Source organism: Crocodylus porosus, unplaced genomic scaffold (assembly GCF_001723895.1).
Source record: "Crocodylus porosus isolate Cpor-Errol unplaced genomic scaffold, CroPor_comp1, whole genome shotgun sequence".
Lineage (NCBI taxonomy): Eukaryota > Metazoa > Chordata > Crocodylia > Crocodylidae > Crocodylus > Crocodylus porosus.
The window spans coordinates 30,344,454-30,364,269 of record NW_017728943.1 but is presented as its reverse complement, the minus strand read 5'-3'; the positions used below and the strand labels follow the sequence as shown (position 1 = coordinate 30,364,269).

The 19,816-nt window shown below is 40.5% G+C and overlaps 1 protein-coding gene across 1 annotated transcript in view; it reads right to left on the bottom strand.

Annotated features, from left to right (window-relative positions):
- Nucleotides 1–19,816, bottom strand: part of SLX4IP (SLX4 interacting protein) — a 144,140-nt gene that overhangs the window by 56,507 nt on the left and 67,817 nt on the right. The window contains 2 exon segments of the mRNA XM_019549114.1: nucleotides 3,798–3,921; nucleotides 8,705–8,794. Of these exon segments, the coding sequence (XP_019404659.1) occupies nucleotides 3,798–3,921; nucleotides 8,705–8,794 (214 nt within the window).

Genomic DNA, 19,816 nt, shown 5'->3' with positions numbered 1-19,816 from the left:
ACTAATTTGTAACAGGCCACTAGATCCCCCCTCAGCCTTCTCTTCCGGAGGCTGAACAGGTTCAGGTCCCTGAATGATAGGAGTTGATCTTTTATGATCTTTGCCTTGATGCTGGTTACGTTAGTGGCAGAAAAGATGCTGGCATTGGTGCAGTGGTCTTCCCATCTAATGCAAACAATCTTCCTGAGGCAATGCTGATGGAACCATTCCAGGTGCTTAGGATGGCTTCAATATGGCACTCATGTCTCACCGTCCATAGAGGAGCATGTGGATAATCACTGCATTGTAGACCAGGATCTTAGTTTCCATCTGCAGATCTCAACTGGAAAAGGACATGGAGAAGCAGCTTTCTAAAGGACAGGCTGAAGCAGTGAATCCTATGTTTGATTTCTACATCAAAACTGACTGGGAGAGGTAGCTCCCAAGGTACAGAAAATGCTCAACATTTTCCAGGAGTTCTCCACCCATGGTAATTTGTGGGGGAGGGGGGAAGCTTGTGCTTGAGCAGGCTGATGGAGCACCTTGGTCTTCCCAATATAAAGGGAAAGTCCCAGGCTATGACAGGCACCTGAGAAACGGTCAAGGATGGACTGCAGATTGGGCTCAGTCTGCGTGAGGATAGAACTTGAACCAAGGAACAAGTGTATATGTTGATGACATACAAGACAATACAACCACGTTTACTCATAACTCTGTCCTTTTGAAACAAAGTGTAATCCTCCATGTTGACATTCCAGTCATAAGAGCTATCCCCCCAGGTCTCAGTAATGTCAATCAGATCATAGTTCTTTTCACAAGCTGCAGCTTCCAACTCATTGTTTATTCCCCATACTTCCTTCATTCATGTCCATGCATTGGATACATTTTGCATTTTGACCCTGTTTCCTTTTTGCACCACTTGCTGCAGTCTTGTAGCTCTCTGGCCCTTTCCCAGAGTTGAACTGCTTCTTTGAGTCCTTTCCCTTCTGGACTGTATGCTGTGTTGCTGGAGGGTTCTGATCACCATCCCCCATGGAACCTAATTTAAAGCCCTCCTTACTAGGTTAGCCAGACAATATCCAGAAGTGCTCTTCCCTGATCTCAACAGATGGATCTCATCTCTTGATAGCAGTCCTCCTCCCAAGAACATCTACCCATTGTTGAAGACTTCACATTATCACACCCATCTTAGTCACGTGTTCACTTCCAGAACACAGTGGTCTCTGCCTTGGACCCCTGCCTTCCACGGAAAGAATCAATGAGCATACCACTTCTGTTCCAGGCTCCTTAATCCTCCTGCCAAGAGCCCCAGAGTCACTTCTGATTTATCATTCCTGGCAGTGTCGTTTGTGCCCACACAGATAAGCAGGAATGGGCAGTGGCTTGAAGGATGGATAAGCTTTTGCAGACTCTGCAATGTTCTGAATTCAGGCTCCAGGCAGGCAGCACACCTCCCAGGCACCCAAATCTGAACAATAAACTGGTGCCTTTGTCCCCTGCAAATGGGAGTCACCAACTACCACCACTCTTCTCTTCCTTCTTTGTACAGTGGTCCTGCAGCCCTTGTCCTTAGGGCCTTGCACTTCCTACTCTCTAGGCTGCTGCCTCCTCTGCCTCATGCCTGCAAATGTCCTCTCCTCTACATTTTCCTTAGCAGTTCCAACACAGAGTGCTTGAAAGTGGTTTCTAACTTCAATCTTCTCCTCTTCAATCCTGGGGGCCCTCTTTCTTTGAGTAGTCACATGCTGCCACTTCTCCTCATTGCCCTTTGACCTCTCCAGTACCAACATCTTGTAACTCTTGTCCAAGTAATCTTCCTGGTCCCGGATACAATGCAGCATGGATACCCATGCTGAATAAGGTGTACAACACATACAGGAGTTCAGTTTGCCATGCTGGAATAATATGTCAGTTTTCTGATTAAAAGGTTAATGAACTAGTGACACAAGAAAGCCAGACATTTAGTCCTCATCCTCAAGTATATTCTCAGATTATTCTGAGACATCTGATGGCATTTCCAAGAATAATTAGCCTGTGTGACAGGCAGCTCTATCTTCATATAATAAATATTCTTGCAAAACACACTGTATTCAGGCAGCCAACTTTTTGCTAATATAAAAAATGCTTCTTGGAGAAAAAAACTCCAAACATTCCTTCACAAGATGTTCTGCATCTCTTTTATTTTATTTTAAGAAAATTCTATTCGTTTTCTGGAATCAGAGGACTAAGAGGATCTAAAAGTTCATATGCTTTACAAACCCTGCACCCCACAATGTATCAGAGAGATAAGATGCTTTTCTGACTTGCAAGAAAAGCTTTCAGAAAAATCTTTAAGTGGCCTGAGGTGCTTTCTACTTATGTTCTATTTTGTATTTGTGGGAGAAAAGGCTTTTCATGCCCCAGCAAAACCGGTCTCATGTATTCCTAACATATTTTTATAAGACTTTCTACACCTATTTACTGTCATAATGAACCTCCAAAATAGTATTTAAGCTTTGTTCTGCTTAAAAAAACCCAACATGTTCACATTAATATTGAGAACAGTAATTATACTCTTACAGGCAGATCTGTTAACCACTGCAATAGGAAGCCACAGGAATGTTACAACTTTGTTATAATACATTAAAAAAAATTACTACTTTCTACAGTGTGGAATCTGTATTTGACATCACCAGATGTCAGCTGGACATATATTTGAATATATTTAAAGAAAGGGAAGAGACTACCTACCTTAGGATTTGGTATTAGGATAGCGTGCCTTTCATTTCTCTGTAACCAATTCACATCTACTACAGGTTATTAGTAACCCAAAGTCATTACTATCTGACGGCTGGTTGAAATCAAATAATCTTAGTGGATAAGGTCATCATAAAACCCACTGCCTAAGAAAGGCAATCTTGATGGAAGGTCACCAGAAAGACACTATCCACTGTACAGGAAAAGTGAAGGAGAATACCAGAACAGCCAATGCTGTAACAATGTTAAAGAGAAATTGCCACGCAGGTTAGGCACCAAAACATACTTGTACACTTAACACCAGATCACACCTGGCCTTAAACATCATCCAGTTGGGACTTAGGCACAAGTCACACAATGTGATCCTAAAGCACTTTATTTGGCAACTGTAAAATCATGTGGGGACTTCTGTTTTGGCCTGGAAAGATCCTTAGGCATTTTGGTAGAGATCTGGGAGAGTGGAAACAGAACTGAAGAACAGCATTCAATCTGCCCTGCTCTACTTTTGCCTTCTCCTGTTCAGGAGGTGGAGAGAACGGAGTATTGTAGGATGATGAAGAACCCATGCCTTCGTTGTTGTACTCCATGGCATATGCACACCTAACAAGAAGCAATGCACTTTTAAGTAGACCTTTATTGCAGCACATACTCTTTTGGAGCACTTGAGCTGTTTTTGGAGCACTTCATAAAGCATGTATGCCCCTATGGCTCACCTTCTGAAGACCTTCAAGGGCATTTGAAATGCTTGGAATATGACGTCTGTCTGCAGCCTCGGTGACTTGCTCCCACCTAGATCTGTTGCAATCCAAACCAATCTTAGAGGGACACTCCATCAAGCAACTGGTGCTGAGCACACATGAAACTCAACTGAAAAATGGTATGTATTTGCCATAAAGACCATAACAAAGACTAATACTTCCAACAGAAAAACATAAAGGAATTAAAATCACTTAGTTTAGACTCTTTGGGTTCACTGGATTTCTTGACAATGTCATTTATAGTAACAAAAGCAAAGAAAAAATGTTTCCATCCCATTTAATATTATTTTCAAAGCATAAAATCACGGCATTTGAAAAACCTACCTTTTAGGGACAAAGGAATGGGCTTTGTGTATTCCATGCGTTTCCATTGGCCACGTTGTTTACGAGCTTCCAAGTATTGCTTGACTCTTGAATCAATAGAGTCTTTCAGCAACATGCAGACTTCCTGCAATTGAATCAGTTGCAGGTTTATACCTTAATCTATGCAATCTGAAAAAATCCATAAAGCAGCACTTGCAAAAGAGTATGTAGAAATTCATTCTACATAATGTTGCATTATCGTGCTAAACAGATATTAAAAGCATAAATACATGAAGAAAAAAGCCACCTACAGGACTTAGAAGAGTTAAACAGCCCATTTTTGGTATATATTTTGAAAAATGAAAGAGGAGTAAATTATAACATTATTGTTATGACTCAAATATCATGCACTGCTTCACCGTATAATTTCCCAAAAGTGTTTATTGTGACTATTTCTTTAAACAGAGCTGTGAAATAAATATCATCTCATATTAGTATCACAAACTAATGCAATTTATTCTTGTGAATAGTGAATTACAATACTTATTCCAATGTAGTTAGAGAAAAAAAAAAGTTACCTTTAAAAATACAGCCTAAAATCATGAGAAAATTCATGATAACATGAGGAAAAAATTCCCACGAATTTGGAGTGCCCTAATTTCTCTGCTTGGGACTGGTAAACAAGACCAGACTGTTTTGATTCTATTCCAAGAGATATTTTAGGGTAGGCTAAAAGTTGACTAGGTCATATCAAACTAATTTCCCTGGTTTACTTAAAAATTCCTTAAAAAACTTAACTATTTGCACCTTGCAAATATCTTAATACAATCCAGAGATAAGCACAGGCCCCTTCAGTGACAGTGTTAGGATAGGAATAAGATCAAGAATTTATCTTGTCAGTACTTAGAAGTTTTTAGATAAATGTGCTTGTACATATTTTGGACTGCTCTCTCAATATCTCCATTTTCTAACATATAAAACCTCAGAGTAAAAAAAATTACACTGTGGGACACCATGATATTATTTTACATTTAAAATTTTACAATATGTATTTTACAATAGAAAAATGAGTGTTTTTAATGAATTAAGCATCAGATGCAAATATCACAGATGTCGATAAATCAGGGTGGATTTGATTTAAATCAAATTGATTTAAATCATGATTTCCTTCACAATTTAAATCACTGGTCAGGAAGCCTCCATTTAGTCATTGTTTTCTACAGAAAGTGCACTCTCGTTGTTTGATATCCTTTATTCATTTAACTTCTTGAAACTCTGCACTTTTAGAAAAACTGCGTATGCCAACTTGCTGAAAGACAATACAGCTGATGGGTCGGTAATCAGGTCTGTTATCTCTCATCTCCATATACTGCTGTTAACAAGGATGTTATCTCTGGAGACAATAAACTCTCCCTATGCCTGAAGATGGGCATTTGTCCTCAAAAGCTTGCAAAGAACAATTTTTCCAACTATTTAGTTGGCCTAATAAAACATATCACAACTCCCCAAAGAATCTTGTCTGCCTGTGATCTCTGGAGACACAAATCCACAGTGTGAGAACTGAAACTAAACTTCACAGAGATACTTAATGGGATCTTCTAGACTGAGCACTGAGCAAAGTGGTTTTACCAATCTATGGAGGAACCTATGGGAAGCCCCTATGATTGGGCCCCTAATATTGTTTATAGCCTGTTGTGATCTACTTATAAAACTACTAAAAAAGGTTACATGACTATGTTGTCTCAATTAGTATATTATTAGAAGTTATAATCCCTATTCCATTATATCTTTGAGCTCTAACATAAATTAAAATTATCCTTACATACGATTATTTTTTTTAAGAAATGCCTGTTAACAAAAAATAAAAACATGATTAAATAAAAAATCTATTTAAATTTAAAAATTGGATTTTAAAAAAAATGTTGATTTTTATCCACCCTGTGATTAATACAGGCAACTTACAGAACAGACATATAAAAATAACAATTATATAAATATAGCTACAAATAACTAGGTTCCAAATTAATACATTAAGCATATTAATGAACCACATGAAATATTTTCTCTTTAATGTTAGTCAGAAGTATTCTTATTACTGTGAAAAGCTTATGTATGTGGATTTCCTTTAAACTCCTTAAAAAAATCTAACTATGTTCTTTAATGGAAGGATATATTTTAATTTAAAATAAAAGAGGTGAGAAAATGGCTGAAACAGAAGATGCACATGGCAATAATGAAGCATTATATAAGCCTGGTTAACTTTGGAAAATATTTATTTTAGCAATTGTGTCTATATGAAGAGATTATTCAACAGGCCTCAAAATAAACACTCATTAAACATAACTTTATAAAATGTAAACAAGCTCTTTTATCAAAAAAAAATCATATCCCTGTTTGTTCATTTGAACTTGTAATGGGGTAACGTGCCTAAACATAAGAAACGAAGCAGTTAAAATCATACAACAAACTTATCAAAATGTTTTCATTTCAAGCTTAAGGCCAGATCTTCTGTTCCATCATCCCTACCGAAGAACACAGAAGACAGAAAAACAAAATGACCAAATTTGTCAAAGAAAAGGTGGCTAAATCTGTTGCCCAAGTATCTACCTTGCCCCAAACTACAACCCCTACAAAAATTCCTCTCTCACAGACAGCCTCTTTTCTACCTTGCATTACTACCACTGCAGAGTCTTTGGCACTCCATGCGCCCTCCCTTCCCTGCTTTACATTTTGTTTTCTTAATCTCTACCTATTTACATGCTCACTGACCTCCTGCCACACTTTTAGCTTCTCTCATTCCTTGGAGTCTCAGAACAGCAGAGGTTCCCTATGCCTAAAGAAGGGTGATTGCGCCTGAAAGCTTGCTAAGAACTTTTTTCCAACTACTCAGTTGGTCTAAGAAAAGATATCACATCTACCTAAAGAATCTTGTCTGCCTATCCTCCTCACTAAGGGCTTCTCTGTGTTTAGGCATGTACTCTGATAACTATCCTGCTTTTTGTTGGGGCCAAAAGGCCAGGATAAGTTGACTGTGGTGTAGAATCTCACCCTTCCTTCTGTCAGCACAGTAAGCTGGGAAGGTGGACAGCTACAGAGGGGAGAGAAAACTGGACAATGAATGTAGTATCACTCCCTAGCAACCTCAGATATAACTGTCCATGTAGTATCTTTTCTCAGTGACCCACTCTATACAATCAACAGTCCATTGGATTTCAGTCCAAGTACAAGCAAGGATTAAGAGAGCAGCCTGCTCATCTCTTGGTTCTTCTACAGTCCATGAGTGAAAAGGGGAACTGCTGTTTCGCAGTTGGGAAAGACAAAGAAGGCAAACCATGCCTTCAAACAAGGTGAAAAATTAGTGAGCTAGATACTGAAAAGGTCAGAGGCCATTCTTCAAGATTTCCCATGTGGGGGATGATGTTGCCCACAGTGTCTTGCTGATTGTTTTCCTTCCTACCTTATATCAACACAAAAGCCTTGTATCAATAAGGTATTTAAAGAAGTATATTTTTGAGCTATTACAATCACACTTCTCAGTTTCTGAAGACACTCAACCCTTGTGCTCTACTTAAAAGAAATGAACACCTTGTCACGCCTCTTTATTACATCTATCATGATCCACTTTCCTGAAATTCATATTTTATGTTTTGACAGTCAGGCAAAATATATTTCGAAAACACTGGGATGTCAGATGAGCTGGGGCAGTAAAATTACACACGAATTGAAGCTTTAACAATTCATTTACTCAGAAACACATTTTAGAGTTTTTTCCTATAAGCTGGCAGAGGGTAGATTCAGACCAGACATCAGGAGGCGCTACTTCACTGTCAGGGCGGCTAGGGTCTGGAACCAACTTCCAAGAGAAGTGGTGCTGGTTCCTACCCTGGGGGTCTTTAAGGCAAGGCTAGACAAAATTTTCTCTGGTTTATAATGCATGCATGGATCAGCTGAATCACATACTACTGCATTCTCTCTTGCTCCCAGGATACTAAATTATTATCGCTTTTTATTTTACACTGCTGAAAAAAAAATATTTTATGAGACGTGTTGGGATGCTTTGTGGTGACAAGTTAATTATGCCATTATTAGAAAAGGTATCTGTTGTCAAGTACCATAACAGAGACTTGCGGGGAAAGTCCAAAGGCATTTAAAGCAACTTGCAATGTCTCTGGTTCATTTTTGATGGGGCTCTCTCAAGTTCCTATTACAGACTGAAGTTGGTAAAAAAAAAATTCTTCCAGTAACTGATTACTGGAACCTAGAAGAACATGGAGTGTCATGAAAATTAAACACTTCACATTTGTTGCATATTACAATAATTTTACAATGTGTCATCATCTACAGTCTAAAATCAAATCCTTATTTTTAAAAGATCTTTGAAGAAATTAGGTTAGATTTTCTTTTTTACAAAAGATAATGAATATTTTAATACTCTAACCAGCGTACTAAAAAACCCAAACATTTATTTGCCATTGAAATATATTTCGTGCAACACAGGTCACATTTCTAAAATAAAAACAATGAATAAAAAAGACATTTTGTTACTAGAATCCATAGAGATATAATCTATCTGTCATATTTTTGGTTTATTAATCATTTTCTTGACTTAATAAAATTCTTATTAGAAAAGTATGTGCTAATAATATGTTTATTAAATCTAAAAATGATCTAAGTCAAAAGGGTCAAAATAGTACATACTGAAAAAGTTTAATGTTTAAAAGACCAAAAGACAGGAGGTCACTTGGGAATCCAAGGGGAGATAATACACTTGACAGGCCTAGCAGTCCCACAGGAGTTAGTTGTTCAGGGTTAGGTATAATTCACAATATTCTTATTTTAATAGTGAAAAGGAAATCTGAACAGCTCAATGCAATCCAATTTTCCCCCTGAAGCTACATGCTTTTGAAGTAGATGTTATTTTGTTGTACCTCCTTCTCATGATCTGAAAACCAGCTGGTGTCTCTACTGGGGCCTTGAGGCAAAATATGAAAATCTACCAGGACAGCAAAGTTCCCACACTGGAAGAAAAAAAAAAGTTAATTGTTAGGAGGCACATGTCCAGCAGACAATGAAATAAACAATCAAGTGATCAATGACATCTGACTCAGATGTACAGCAGCTACAATTTAAAAGTTCTTGAGTATATTTTTGAAGAAATATTTTGTGGCTAAATAATTCCTAGCTTTACCAACATTACCTGTAAGTATAATCAGAAATGCAATTAAAATATCTTGCATATCAGAGTGAAATGAAAAGTTAGAGCTGTGCCTACCATACCAACCTATTCCATGTGTTCCTACTGCTGGATGCACAAATTACAAGGACACACAATTTTATTTTACTACGGATATACCAGACAGAACTCTATCTCCAGTTTAAGTTACAAGGAAAACAAGTATGTGACCTTATAGTTATGCATGACAAATGCAGCGTATCCTTTTCAAATGCACAGCACTTAGTTTTTTAAGAATGTATATCTGTTATTTAGTTAAGAATTAAAGGGCATATAAAAAGGAGTCCTTAAAAAAACTGGCCTATGTATCAATCTTTTTCTTTTTCCTGAATTACCTTAATAATGAGATCTCACAGATTTCAATGTTTCCACAAAGCTAACATTAAGTGAAATCTGTTCCCTAACTTATGTTTGAAGAAATTAGGATACAATTAAGCTACTAATCATCACTGCATCTAAATGTCTGAATTATATAGGCAACATACACCCAGGGTCAGCTCAATTACTCCAGGAACTCTTCTCATGGCCACTGTAATATTAAGCCTCTAACACTACCCTTCCTTTTCAGTGCATCTTGTATGCCAGAATACTATTCATGATGATGATGATACAGTGATAGGAGGAAGACTGACATGCATCAAGAATTCTTATTGGTAGATCACCTGGCTGCACTCTTTCTTGGTACTAAAGCAGCACTAGTGGGAATGTGTCAAGTGCAAAGGCATTGGGACTGGAGGTCTAGGCTTTTTTTCTTCCTATTTTTAGACGCCATGAGTCCCAGTAATACAGCTTTCTATCCCAGTAAATCAACTGCACGATAAAGGCCAGATTCACTACTACATTTTGGCTGCTTTTTGCCATTCTTGTAATACATCAAATATATTTTGACTTCTTCTTCACACTCACAGCTGAGCAGTGCCTTTCTTTCACGATTCCTATTTATTAATAAGACTTAAATGTGAACAGTAGAGACTCCCAATGCCTGAAGAAGGGTGACTGAGCCCAAAAGCTTGCCAAGAACTTTCTTCCAACTATTCAGTTGCTCTAATAAAAGATATCACATCTACCCAAAGAACTTTGCCTGCCATTAGTCTGGGCTTTGTGCTGCTTTGGTATACCAATGAATCTGCTCATAACATTTTTTAAACTCATTTATAGCTTGGAGGTTTTAAGGCCAAATGGAACTGAGATCACTTGCCCTTACTGCTTGCATAAAACAAGCCACAGAATTCTAGCATGATTCTTGCAAAACCCCTCTCCTATGGTTGAGCGAGGGAATACTTCAAATCTTTGGAAACACCGAATGGGAAGCAATGCATGGGTTTCTTGTGTAACAGTTATGTATATACTATTTTAAATAATTTAAGCAGAAAAAAAGATGCAAGGAGTTACCACTCGCTTAAAGCGTAAAAATAGAAATATTTTAATTATTTCAAAAGCAATTATTACAAACCCAGAAAAAAATCCCAACATGTTAAGAAATACAATTATGATACTCAAACCACTTTAACTCTGCCATATAGCAGTGATAATAAGTAAAACAATCAAAATAAGAAAACAATATTTCCCTTTCTTGTGTCCCATTAGGACAGCACTAAGGCTGTCTGGTTGCCTTGTTGGTGTATTCCCACACCTTTAAGTGTGTGGATTTCTCTTTTTCAGAAACAAGTTTAGAATGAAGCCCTTCTCATCTTCACATAGTGGTACCCTTGAACAAATGGGATGGGATCAGCTGCATGGGATCTTAACTTCATTCTTGAGGAGGGCAATTTGAAAGTCTTCCTGAAAAATAAATGTTGTGGCTCGTCCACATAAATATCTATGTCCTGCAACCCAGAACTTCAACTGTAGAAACAAAGATTTCCCTACACGGCACTATATGCACATTAAAGGGTAAAGATTATTTTAATCCTCAAGGCTGAAAAGAACATCTATATCCAATCTTCAAAGTATTACATAAACTACAATACTTGATTGTCTCCTCACTTAGTATAAACCTAAACGAATAGCAACGTGACTTTGGTAGTGGGGGGCTTTTTGGGCGGGTGGAAAGAAGAGGGTGTTAACAAGCTGCAACAATAAATTCACTAAATTAGTCATTCCACTGCTATACATTTCAGATTAATTGTGTTGTATAATTAACTACTGATCAAAAGTTGTCAACAACAGCTTAGTTGCAATTACAAAATAATGCACGATCAATACTGTGCCAGTAGGTAGAACACAAAACCTTAGCAAATGTAGCAGACATTGTGAAATCAGTTTGAAAAGTTCTAAGTTATAGGTATCACTCACTGAAAGAACAATGCTTTGATCTGTTTATCAAAAGGCTTCTCTTTCTGCCAGAGAATCAAGAACCAACAGATGGCTGCAATACCAGACTTCTCCAAGGTTTTAAACGGATGATGAAGTATCTCTCTAAAATCTAGTGAATTATTAGTTAGTCCCAGCAAACTGTGGAATTAACTTTAAAGTTAACAGATAGATACTGCTTTACAATACAGAAAGTATAAAGTATAAAACTGCACACAACCTTTAAAATGAAATAAGACATTATTTACTAGAATAAGATGACATTTAAGAACCATTCACTAATGCTAAATGGTACTTTAAGCCAGCTTTAGCTGAATAAGAAAAATATAAATATTTAACCTTACAAGGTATAAACCTGATACTATTCTTTTCCCAACAGAATACAGTGAAACTTGTCTAAGATGGAATCGCACAGAAGCAGAAAAAAGGTATGGGCTTAAACAGTTTCCTTCTTATATGGGGAGCTTCCCAGCCAGAAAGGCATGTCAGGACCGTAGAAATTTTCCACCTTGAATAGGTTTTGGCTTATACAGGTTGAATCTTAGACAGATTTCATTGTATCTGTTGCTTTTGATCCTCAGAGGAGAGGTTACTATTTGACTTGCTCATTTTAGAGGAGCAGCTTGAAAACTTAAATAAAGCTCTGCTGACCTAAGTATTTTATTTGTACAAATGTTAAACTTATGTGCAAAATGTAATACTTGTTTTAAGCAAGCACAGCGGAATATATTTGAAACAGTATTAAGTCCATTCCAAATATGTTCAAACACAGAAAGACCAAATATTTAAAATTTTTTGTATATTGCTGCAAATATAAGATGTCCTTGAATTTAGGATGAACCCAAATGTTATAACCCTTACTTTAAAAAACAAACAAACAAACATAAAGACACATTTGTAAAAATGCCACCTCTATGTTCGCACAAGAACTTGTAATGTTTTTCTGAACCGAATGTAAGATGCAAGACATTTTAGAAGAAATACTTTGTTTTAAAAAGTGTCTTATATTTGAAGGAATATGTTAGTTTGTGAAATAGTAGTCATATATCTAAGTGTACATAAATACTAAAATTAATAAACTTCCTAGAAAAACTCCAGCCCCCATGCAAAAAGGTAGAATGGGGGAAAATTTTCTTCCTAGCCACCATATTCAGAATCATTTTAGTATATCAAGAGGGCAAATGGAGCACTACTTTAGAATAAATTTATAGGAAAATTAGAAGCAATTTAACCACCATAGGCAAAAAGGGATCACAGAGATTCAATTTCATTTAAGCACAGATCTGCTGGGTCACATTGGGTATGGAAGTCAGGACAGCCTGCACCAAGTGGGGGCTTGAATACTCAAGGCTGTTCCCAGCTACTCTGCTGCAAGCTGCCTACTTTACAGACCTGAGCTGAGCATGTACAGAATAGGCACAAGTGGACAAGGGTTATTGCTTCATGCTGTGCTTAGGCTCCCTTAGGAGGTGGTATAGACAAGCCCATTAATATAAATTCTTCAAGTATCTACATAATAGAAGAAATGGCTTTAATGCAGGCTTCTTTGAATCCTGAATCAGTGTTAAGCATCCTGTAAACCACGAGTGGGCAAAATATGGCCTGAGGACCAGATCTGACCTGCCAATTGATTTTATGTGGCTTGTGGGTGGGTGGTGCAGGCAATGGCACCATGCAGCAGGCTCTTGGCAAGCTGTGCTTGGGCCTTCGCCTCTGTAGGTAGGTGGTGCAGGCAGCAGCTCTGGCTCCAGTCTCTGCTGGGAGTTGCAGTCTGGCCCTGTAGGCCTTGGGCAGACTGCACAGTTCCTAGCCTCTGCTGGTGAGTGGCACCCAGGGCTTGTGGGACTGGAGTGCATCTCCCAGACACTGAAGAGTGGAAGGAGCCCTGCCCACCCTGCATGATGTAGCATGTCCTAGTGGCTCCACCCCTGCCCATTGCATGGTACTGACTGGGGCTGCTTCCACCCAGCAGCCACCAGAGCCCAAGTGCAGCTCATCCAGTCCCTGCCTATGGGGAATAAAGCCTGGCCACAGGCCTCTGTGATGCCTGTCCTGTCCTGCCCTGCCATCAGGGCTCCTGGGAGCCATGGGATAGTGGGCATGTACACGCACATTCACAGGTGCCAGCCTCAAGCTCCAGGTGGGGGAGGGGAGGCAGGTAGGTGGGATGGGAGTGCACACATGTGGATGTGTGTGTTTGTGTCCATGCATACATGTGCATGCATGTGTGTGTGGCCCTCAACAGCTTACCAAAACTTAAGTGACCCTCCAGCTCAAAGTTGCCCACCCATGCTATAAACTCTGTTTACATGTACTCATTTGTATGTTTCTATATAGCTCTCTTTACAAACTAAATGCCAGTACAGAGAGTATAGAAAAGAATATGGAACTTAAATTGCCCAGCCCAACAATCTCAGTGTTGCCAAGGCTGACAATTGTAACAGGAGTCCAGTAACCTTTCCTGCCTTTTCCATGATCATACAATTGCCTAATCATTTCAGTTTATTTTCAGTTTCAGCTTCTTAGAAACTAAAAGCTGCTTGTAACTCATGTGTAGAGAAAAACTGTGGACCATGAACTTCAACTGTTCAAAAGCAAATGGCAAATAAAAAGGACATACTAATTTCATAACTTTGGAAGGAGCAAACTGAGATTTTAAGGGTTGGGGTTGTCAATAGGAATCTAAGATCCACTAGGATTAGAAGTGCTTAACACTGCTGGTGGTGGCTATCCCTCATGCTTGAGGATGATCACTCCCATGGGTCAAGTCAATGGTTGTACATGAGTCCACTGATGGCTAAGAAGGCTGATCCCAGAGTCACAGATTCTCTGTGATGCCACTGGTACTGGCTAAAGGGAAGGTCAAACCACAGATTTCTCAGTCGTTTTCTTTCCTAATTTTTTTTTCATTTTTCTGCCTCCTGGGCAAAATGGTTTTAGTCAAAATAAGATGCACCTTCTTTCACAAGGTGTCACCATATAGCCTTGCCCCAGGCTAGGTTTTCTCAATCTGTCATGTCAATGACACACTTCTTAACGATTGCGTTCATGGTGACCTTGAAGCATTTTCTCTGGCCCCCACGTGTCCTTTGTCCTTGGCTGCTTTGTGAGTATAGTAGCTGTTTTGGTAAACGTACATCAGGCATGCACACACAATGCTCTGCCCACTGCAGCTGATGTTGAATAATCAATGCTTCTATGCTGGTGGTGTCAGCATCAGTAATGACACTGGTATTTTTGCAACAATCCCCAGACTTTAGGCTGTACATCATAATAAAAAACATAGCTAAAAATAACTTTCTAAAGTCCCCAGTGAGAGCATTTCTTGAAAACTGACCTGATTTGTTACATCTAAGTGTTAGCACTTCATGTTTTTAAAAGGTCAGCTGTCTTGGGGCTCTTTAGCCTGGAAAAGCAAAGGCTCAGGGGTGATCTGATGGCCACCTATAAGTTTATCAGGGGTGACCACCAGGATCTGGAAGAACGGTTGTTCACCAGAGTGCCCCAAGGGATGATGAGGTCAAACGGTCATAAACTACTGTGAGACCGTTTCAGGCTCAACATAAGGAAGAATTTTTTTTACTGTCCGAGCCCCCAAGGTCTGGAACCATCGGAGGTGGTTCAAGCACCTACTCTGAACACCTTCAAGAGCAAACTGGATGCTTATCTTGCTGGGATCCTATGACCCCAGCTGACTTCCTGCCCTTTGGGCGGGGGGCTGGACTCAATGATCCTCCTTGTGCCAGCTGGCCTGCTGAAGCAGCCCTGAGAGTTCCCTGCACCCTCTACCCACTGCAGCAGTCTGGCAGTGGGGGCTGCTGCCTGGCTGTGGCCTGCTGCACACCTGCCTGACCCAGATGAGGCATCTGCCCCTCTGGGCCAGCTGCCAGTGGGCTGTGGCTACAGAGTTGGCTGTTGTGCAGCACTACTTCCATGTGTGCCCCCGCCTGGCCAATTGGGCAGCTATAGCCCGGAAGATGTTCTGGGTTTGGTGGCCTGCTTTGAACTGTCAAAGCATGTCCGCCTGGCTCCAGTTTGCCAGGAGGTCAGTCACAGCCAGCTGGGTCCAAGGTGCCAGCTCTGAGCAGGCAGGGTCCTGCCACTGGCCTCCCTAGCAGGAATTCAAATTTGCAGCATGGAGAACATTTTCTCATTCCTGCACATGCCTCTTGCAGCATCTCAATAGGGTTTGAGACGCTGCAAGAAGCACATGCAGGCTTGTCTGGACGCGCCCATCAAATACCCATCCTCAAACTTAAAGCAGTTTCAGAAAAGGTAAAATGCATCAATTCTATATGAGGCAACCGGTGATCCTCTGGATCATGGTGTACATGTAACAGGTCTGGTCAGATGCCTGATGAATCCATTTGTAGCTGACAAGCCCCATTCAATGGTGATACTGCTTGTTACAAGTTTCCACAGATCCATATGTTGTCTGAATTGGAATCTAAATTTACAGCATGCTGCTTTCTTCTTTCTTGCTTTGCTGCTATTCTCCGGATCAAAGCTGCTTCATGTTGAGTTGCACCCAGTGCCAAATCTTCCCTCCAAACTGAACAGGATTCTTCACACTCATAGACCACAGTCTATGGGCACTATATGCAAATTACTATAGCTATGTTTATTTCAAGGTCAGATTTTTCAAATTTGCTCCTCACTTCAGTGTGTTCAGGGAGAGCAGGGTCTGGTAGTAAGGATGGGGGGGTAAGGAGGTGCAGAGGGAAGAAGTTCAGGGGGCAGAAGCCCCCCCAGATTTATTTTCCCTGCTGTAGCAGTGGGATGAGAACAAAAAGACAAATTTCCAATTACTAGTCTATACCTGGAAAATTAAAACAAATTTATAATTTTTCTGTACGTAATTATTGGGGGTTGTTTCATAATCCATGTCATTTATATTTGACTATATACAATACTTCATAACCAATGTTTCTGCTTCATGCAATCTTTACAATTCATAACTCAGGCAGCTTATATAAATAAATGCATTGATCATATTACAGATTCTATTGAGGAGGTAGATTAATACAGTTTTAATATAACCAAAATGGGCGCTGATGTGAATTGTCAGTCAAAGCCATTACTTGCCTAAAGGCTCTTAAGACACTGGCCAAGGACAAGCCCATATCATTGACAATGCAAAATCTGGCAAACAAGCCAAATTATTAAACCCAATAATCCAAAAATCAAAAGGCAAACTGATAAAGTATGTTTTTAACCTGAAATGCACACAAAAACTGTTCTTAATGAATGTCCTTCTATTTCTTACATACGCAACACTTCAAATACTCTGAAAACCAAACAACAAAAGAAAATGCTCTTGGGAGCTCGAGATGGGAACAGTAAAGACAGCTTTACCAGTATAAAAGTGCTCTGCTACTACTAGCCATCATTAGGAACCTTCCAAGACTCACATTAGAGTTTTCTAATATTTGGGGGAGAAATAGGTAAGAGGGTGGTGGCAGAAAAAGGGTGAGGGCCAGATCACTAATACAATTCATTTTAACATTTCATTAGAACAAAATTATAGCAGGCTGAAAGTGAATTAACTTTTGCAATGAAGTTAACACAAATTATTTCATTTTTCAGTAAGATAGCTGCTGACAACCATCATCATTAACTTACCAATTCTAGTTAAAGACAACTTTGAAATACATTTCATAATTCAGATGTGGATGAAGTAGTCCTCAGCATGTAAACTTGCAGGCTGCTGCATTAAGCAAATAAATAAAATCATTGTCGGTCTTGTCCTTTTTTTTGTTGTGCATGCGTGTGTGTGTGTGTGTACACATGTGTGTGTGCATGTGTGCGTACAAAGAACTGAACAAAGGACTCAACCCTGACGGCCATGTGAGGATGTCATCAGAGGTTGTAAAAAAAGACAACCGGCAATGATTATTTTGTCACAAAGCTCCATTTGCATTAAAACATAACAGCACGAAGAAGAAATTATCTCTCTTTACTCCACTGGAAGACAGGCTTAGGCTTGCAAAGCTTCATTGTCTTTAATCTCTGATTGGGGATGCCTTCTAGCTATTAGAATATTCTGGCCCAGTACATCAAATGTTAATGGTGGTACAGCTGGAATCAGCAGCAGTTACCTGAATCTTTCTTGTATGTTTCCCAGAAATGGATGGATGGACATAATTAAGTTCAGGTCCAAGCATGTAAAGGCTTTTTAAAAAAGAACTTACTTCACCCTTTCATAAAGTGCCTGGGAGAATGACAGTTTGGGGAATCTGTCTATTTAGTTTATGGATTCTGCTTGCACTGGTGGACTTTGTAGGAAGAGGCACTGTGGCATAGGACTGCAGGTTCAGGACACCCTTGTTCTATTCCTGGCTCTGCCAAATACCTGTTCGGTAACTTTGAGCAAGACATTTCCCTTCTATACGTTTTAGCTGCCCCATCTGTAAAATGAGGATGACGCTTACTAGTACATCCTTTGTAAAGTGTTTTGAGATCAATGGCAGAAAAATGGCATTGAAGAGCTTGGTGTTATTTTTACCAGTGCCAAAATAAAAACTCTATTTTGAACACAGTACTTGTTTGTATGCTTTGCAATCTTTTGCCTCAATAAAGAAGTACAGCCCACATGAGAGAGAAGTTCTGGCACTTCTCAAAAAGTTAGTAATGGGGAAAGAGAGAACCATTCAAAGATGATCATCCATTCAAAGGGTGCATCTTACTGCTTAGGGACAAAAGAGTTTTTCCAGTCTGAACTTCAGGAAAGGATTATCTAAGTAATAGATCCTCTGTGTTAACAGTTTTTGCATCAGAGGTTCCAATATGGAGGGGAGAGAGTCCCAAACTTCAGTATTTTGAATGCAAAGAAGGGGGTGGTGGAGGCAAGGATGTGGAGGATTTATCAAGAGATGAGAGAAGCACTGAGACTTCAGTGTCCCCATGTGATTTTCTCTGTGCCAGAGAGGGAAAAATAGTGAAGTAGTAGAGAAAATGTCTTTAAGTACAGCAGAAAATGCAGCACAAAAATCAGTGCAGTTCATCCTGTATTTTTTTGGAGGATGTATATAGGCACAGAACATTAAAGGTTGGGAGGGAATAGGAAAAAGAAAATGAGAAACATCTTGTAATGCCTCTGATCCTTGGGAAAAGGTGGGGAAACCTAGCAGTTCCAAGGCTGGTGGAACAGCTGTAGATTGTCATGGTAGAGAAATTCAAAATTAGGGCAACACTGCTGTTAATGTACACCAGGAAGGTCAAAGATACAACCCACAGGCCAGATTTGGCCTGCAGAACCTTATCACACAGGCACCAGTGTTGTGGGTCTCAAGTAAGGGTGCACTGATTAAGATTTTTTGGGGCGATACCAATTTTTAAGGAGGCATATCAGCCAGTACTGATCCGATTTCGGACACGCAGCCCGGCAGCTTGAAGAGCAGTGTCCGGCTGGTAAGTCTGTTGTGACAGAAGGAGAGGGGAAAGGAAAGGGGCTGGGGGGGTGGGGGACGGGACAGATCAAGGCCCCTATGGTAAGGGAGGAAGTAGGGTTAGTGTTGGGGCAGGGGTAGGCACTGTTCAGCCACGGCGGGGCACAGGATGGAGCACAGCTCATTGGGGGGGGGGCACAGAGAAGGGGTGGCAGCTCCTGCCACTACACGCACTCCAGGAGGGTGTGGGGGGACATGTGCCCCCAGATCTGCACATGTGGTGGGGTGGTTCCTACTGCAGGCTGGGGCTGCGCCGAGCTCTTCCTGGTGGAGGCTGGGCTAAACTCAGGGCGGGGCAGGCAGCAGCGGAGCTGGGAGTAAAGGATACCACCACAAAATAGCTGTAGCCCCCCCCAACCTTCCTCCCAGCACTGCCACCACCCACCCTGAGCACAGCCATGCCCGGACCCAGCCAGGAAGAGCCCAGGAGCCGCCACCCCCTGTCCACACCCTCCAAACAGGCCAGGGCTCCATCCCGCACCCCTCCTCCCCCAGCTGCCCCAGCCCCATTCCCTCCTTTGCTGCGGAGACCTTGATCTGCCCCTCCCACCCATTTCCTTCCCCCTCCCCTTCCACCACAACAGGCTTACCAGCTGAACGCAGCTCTCGAAGCTTCTGGGCTGTGCTCCTTGCTGCCTAGATGCTGCTTTGCAGCTGAAGCCATGCACAGTGCGTTAATTAGGCATATTATCAGCCACATTAGGCAAAAAAAAAAATAAAAGCCAATTTCCGATACAGATAATTTTCTTTATATCGGTGCAGATCCAATATTGGACTGATGTATCAGTGCACCTCTAGTCTCAAGTGTATCAGATGAACTTGTGCAATGTATGTGGTACCCACTCCAGCTGCTCCTGGACCATGCCACACATGGGGTCCAGCATGTATCTGCTCCATGACAAATCCAACATGCATCCTGGAGCGGCCAGAGCAGGCACTGAAGTCACTCCAGGACACACACTGGATCCAGCATGGAGCAGCTAGTCTAGGACCATGCCACACCCACTCAAGTTGCTGTGGGGCTATGGTGCAGGAAGTGCCTGCTC